Raw genomic sequence first — 4303 nt, 5'->3', positions numbered from 1 at the left:
TTTTTGGGGGTCCCTTGTCTTCTCAAATCATACAACTTATTTTATGCTTGAGTTGAAAACAATTTAAAGAACAAGTTGTTATTTGTCCCCCCTCGGCCCCTCTCCATTGAAAGTCATTTACTTGTTTATTACTTCGATCGCGATAAAAATTGAAAAACATACAATCAATATTTACATCAAATTATATAATATAATTGTAGCAACGACACATTAAAGTGAGATTATATATCAATTGACGTATTTGATTAAGTGGTAAAAATTTATATGCACGATATATATCAAATTAAAACATCATGCTCGGGTATTTTTTTCTTTCACATTGAAAAACTTATCCTGTATGGACCCTACTACATTAGCAGCTTTCATTATCCTGCGTCCGGTACACAAGGATGTAATGTGGACAGTCTACCGTAATACAAGCATTAATGACTGTTTTCACGGTTCGAACCCGTAACCTAAGTGGCTAAAAATCCGGATTGCACATAATGTTCCAATATTTCTTCAAACGAAACAAAAAGAAAAAAAGAAAAGAGAAGGACCATTTTCGTTAAAAGAAAAAGAAAAGCCTTTGGCAACCAACAAATTAAAAAAAAAAAAAAAACTTAATATTTAAAAATATAAAAATTTTCAGTAAAGGTGATTAATAAAAGCCAAAGCATTACTAGCAAGTTTAGTAACATAAGTTATGGTACCACTAATCTTACTCTTCACAGCAGGATTCACTTTCCTATCAGAAAAACCATCCAAACAAGAATTTGCATCACTTATAACAGCACTAGCATAAGTCTTAGCATTATCCCATTGAAATTCCTTATCTGTATCATTAAGATGATTCATTGCACCAAGTGTTTCCTTCAACTCATACACTGCATCTTTCAAATCAGTAATGCAGTCTTTAATAGCAGCAGCTTCATATTTTGTAATTCCTTTCTTTTTTCCTAGCTCAGATACCATATCAGAAGCGTTTTTCGCGCCGTTTATGGCTATGTCAAGGGCAGTGTCACACAGTTTTATGGTGTTAGTTTGGATTGAAGATGAATAAGGGATAAGTGTTTTTATGCAAATGGGAGGGTATGTTGAGATTAATGTGCATTTGGATTTGATGAAGTTGGTGTAGTTTGAATTGGAGTTGGCTTGTGTGTGAGAGATTGTGAATAGAAGAACAAGAATTGGAAAGAGGATCTCCATTATTACTATATTTAGAATTGGAATTAATTGGAGAATTAATTGAGACTTTTCAGTGTGTTAGGGTTTCAGAGAAGGTGTACATAAATATATATAGAGCTCAGCTCGATGTGATCAGGTGGATTCTCTATTTTTTCTTTCTTTTGATAATAATGTCGGCGGTACTCGGATGTACTTGTGCACATTTCGACTATTTCATTTTGGGTCTTTGTTATTTTTCACCAACATATATACTGAACGGTTCTAGTCACCAAGCAAAGACGAATCCAAGATTTGAACTTTATGGGATGAGTGTGAATTCTACCGTAACTCATGATCCATTTACTAGGTTTGAAATCAATTTTCGTACTTATTGAGTGAATTTTCTGGTCCAAGTTTACACTTTACATCCACCGCTACCACCGAGGCTTATAGCTTGTCTGACCAAGCTTCTTTTTGGCCAAAATTTTTTTTTTCCTTAAGTAAAGGTGTTTGGCCAATTTTTTGTAAGACAAAAAAGTGTTTTTGAGTAAAAGTAAAAGTAGTTTTTGGGAAGAAGAAAAAAATAGTTTCTTCCCAAAAACACTATTTACTTTTTAAAAGTTTGTCAAATACTAATTGCTGCTCAAAAGTGCTTTTCAAATTAATTAGTCAAACACAAATTGTTTCTTACAAAAAGTACCTTTTGAAATCACTTTTGAAAAAAAAAAATACTTTTTAAAATAATTTGATTTTAGGAACCTACCCAAACAGGCGATTAGACACATAGGAAGATCCAAACAGGCGATTAGACACATAGGAAGAACACGTAAGAGATCTATCTTTTACACATAACATATCTAAAAAGGTCATTTTCTTAAAATCAAAATTGTAAAGGATCATGATGTACGAAATAACACGAAGAACACTTACCTTTTTCTAACTTTATTGAAACTCGAACCTTGGTATCTTATGATTTTCACCCATTTCATTCATAGCGGGACTATACCCTTAAATAGCACTGATTTCAACATTACAACATAATTGATGATGCATGTATGAACATAAGTCATTCAATAAAATAATGTTTTGTGCTTGTGCTAATAGTAGGGTATGTACTAATTAAATATGAGTTGTGCATGACAGATATGAACAATATTTCTTGCTGTCATATAGGGCAGCAACCACATGCAGATTCAAGTCGCATGAACTAAGTTTAATTATTGATTCATAATTTGATTAAGAAATTCATATATGATATATCAAGCAGTTAGAAGGGAATTTCATATATTGCAACATTGAATCCTGGTCAAAATAGGAAAGTGAATTCAATGGAGCTTTCAATATCTGTATCATTCTCTCGAATTTTATTAGTTGGAATGAGTATATATCTAGTATTTTAAAATGCCTCTTTTTTTGTAGTTTTATACTGTGGACATATAAGTCTTAGTATTTTAAAGAATAATTTAATCATATTTATATTTTATTTTGGAAAATAATTACTCCGACCTTTGAAAACTCTATCTCGATATTTTAATAATCAAAACAACACTTTACCTGCAATTTTCTTGTTCCCTTTCAAAATGCTTGCTTCTTTGGTTGCATGATCAAATCCCCTTAACAATAGGAAAACGAAACAACATTTCGAACAATATTAAAAAACATTTTAAAAACAATAGTGTAATTTCTCGTAGACGAGTACTTTATGTTATTTTTAAATATGTATTCATTATTTCGAAATTAATTTTACAAATATTTATAATTCACTCAAGAATGTAGATTGCTTTCTTTTCACTGTCCCTTGAGCTGAGAGTCATTGTTTTAGACAATGTGTACCTTCGTACATAGGTACACATTGTTCTCCTCATATTACATTTGTGAGATTACACTCGATTGTTGCCGTTGTTATTATTGAAAATATAAATATTTCAAACTTTATATTTCGATATCGTTACCTTTTTTCTTTCTTTCTGGACAATCTAAAACATCAAGGTCAAAAGATTTGGGGGTTGAGGGGGGGGGGGGTGGGGGTGGTGTTAAAGCCCATGTGCTTGCCTTACGAGCAAAGGCCACATGGAGATTTTGCAGCGGTATTGCTGCATGCCTACAAGTCAATACTCTCTGGGGCACATGATTGTATGGACTTTTGGGTGCTTCTAACGTGCCATCCCAAATTTATTTTTCCATCCCAAAATAAATAAGTAAAATTTAATACTAGTAGTTGAATATGCCTTTTGGGCGATGTTTGTGGTAATCATTCTCCTTAAATCAAGGCTAAAGCTATCGTATGGCCACTCATTAAAGGTCTTTTACTATAGCGTGTTTTGTAATTACAGTTTCCTTTTTAGGTCCCATCCGATGTGAGGTACATATTTTGGGGTTCTAATCCAATTATGCGGGGAGAAATTCAAAAATAGATATTTTTACAAGTGGTCATTCAAAAATAACCACAGTTTCAAAAGTAATCGAAATTTAGTACTTTTCATGTAAAGATAAATCTGAACGAAAATACTTTTACAATTCAGAAAATACTCCAGCATAATATACTTGAATTCTAGTATAATATACTGGAACTACAATACATTATGCTGAAGTTCCAGCATAGGTATACTAGAACTCCAGTATATTATACTGGAGTTCCAGCATAATTACTGGAGTTCCAGCATAACATACTGGAGTTCCAGCGTACTGGTCCAGCATAATATGCTGGAAGTTCATACACAGATGCTCCAGTCTCCAGTATATTATGGTGGAACTTTCTGCGTGTTGGAGTTCCAGCATAATATGCTGGAAGTTCATACACATGTGCACCGATCTCCAGTATCTTATGCTGGAACTTTCCATGTTGCAGCAAAATAGTGGCTATTTTTCTATGACTTCACAAAAGCTGGCTATTTTTAAATTACCAATCCGAAAATTGGCTAACCCGTGCTATTTTTACAATTATGCGTCATATAAAGCCATTATAAAGAGAGACACCCCCTATTAGAATTTTTTTATTCCCAATAATTAAATTCGAGATCTCTTGTTAATGGTGGAGGATCCTAACCATCTCGCAACAGATATTCATTTCTTAAAGCATGTAAATGCTTCCTTTACTGCAAAAAAAAAATCTCAAACAAATACTTCGTTCTAAAATAAAATATATTGAGTTGGCAGA

At 32.8% G+C, this 4303-nt stretch overlaps 1 protein-coding gene across 1 annotated transcript; it reads right to left on the bottom strand.

Moving 5' to 3' along the window:
- LOC109224525 (21 kDa protein-like) lies at positions 273-1434 on the bottom strand. Its single transcript, XM_019389096.1, has one exon. It carries the CDS (start codon positions 1186-1188, stop codon positions 628-630), a length of 561 nt encoding a protein of 186 aa, XP_019244641.1. The 5' UTR covers positions 1189-1434; the 3' UTR covers positions 273-627.

The sequence above is a fragment of the Nicotiana attenuata genome, chromosome 3, assembly GCF_001879085.1.
Source record: "Nicotiana attenuata strain UT chromosome 3, NIATTr2, whole genome shotgun sequence".
NCBI classification, from domain to species: Eukaryota; Viridiplantae; Streptophyta; class Magnoliopsida; order Solanales; family Solanaceae; genus Nicotiana; species Nicotiana attenuata.
The sequence above is the reverse complement of the archived record's forward strand: the minus strand, read 5'-3'. Positions and strand labels throughout refer to the sequence as shown.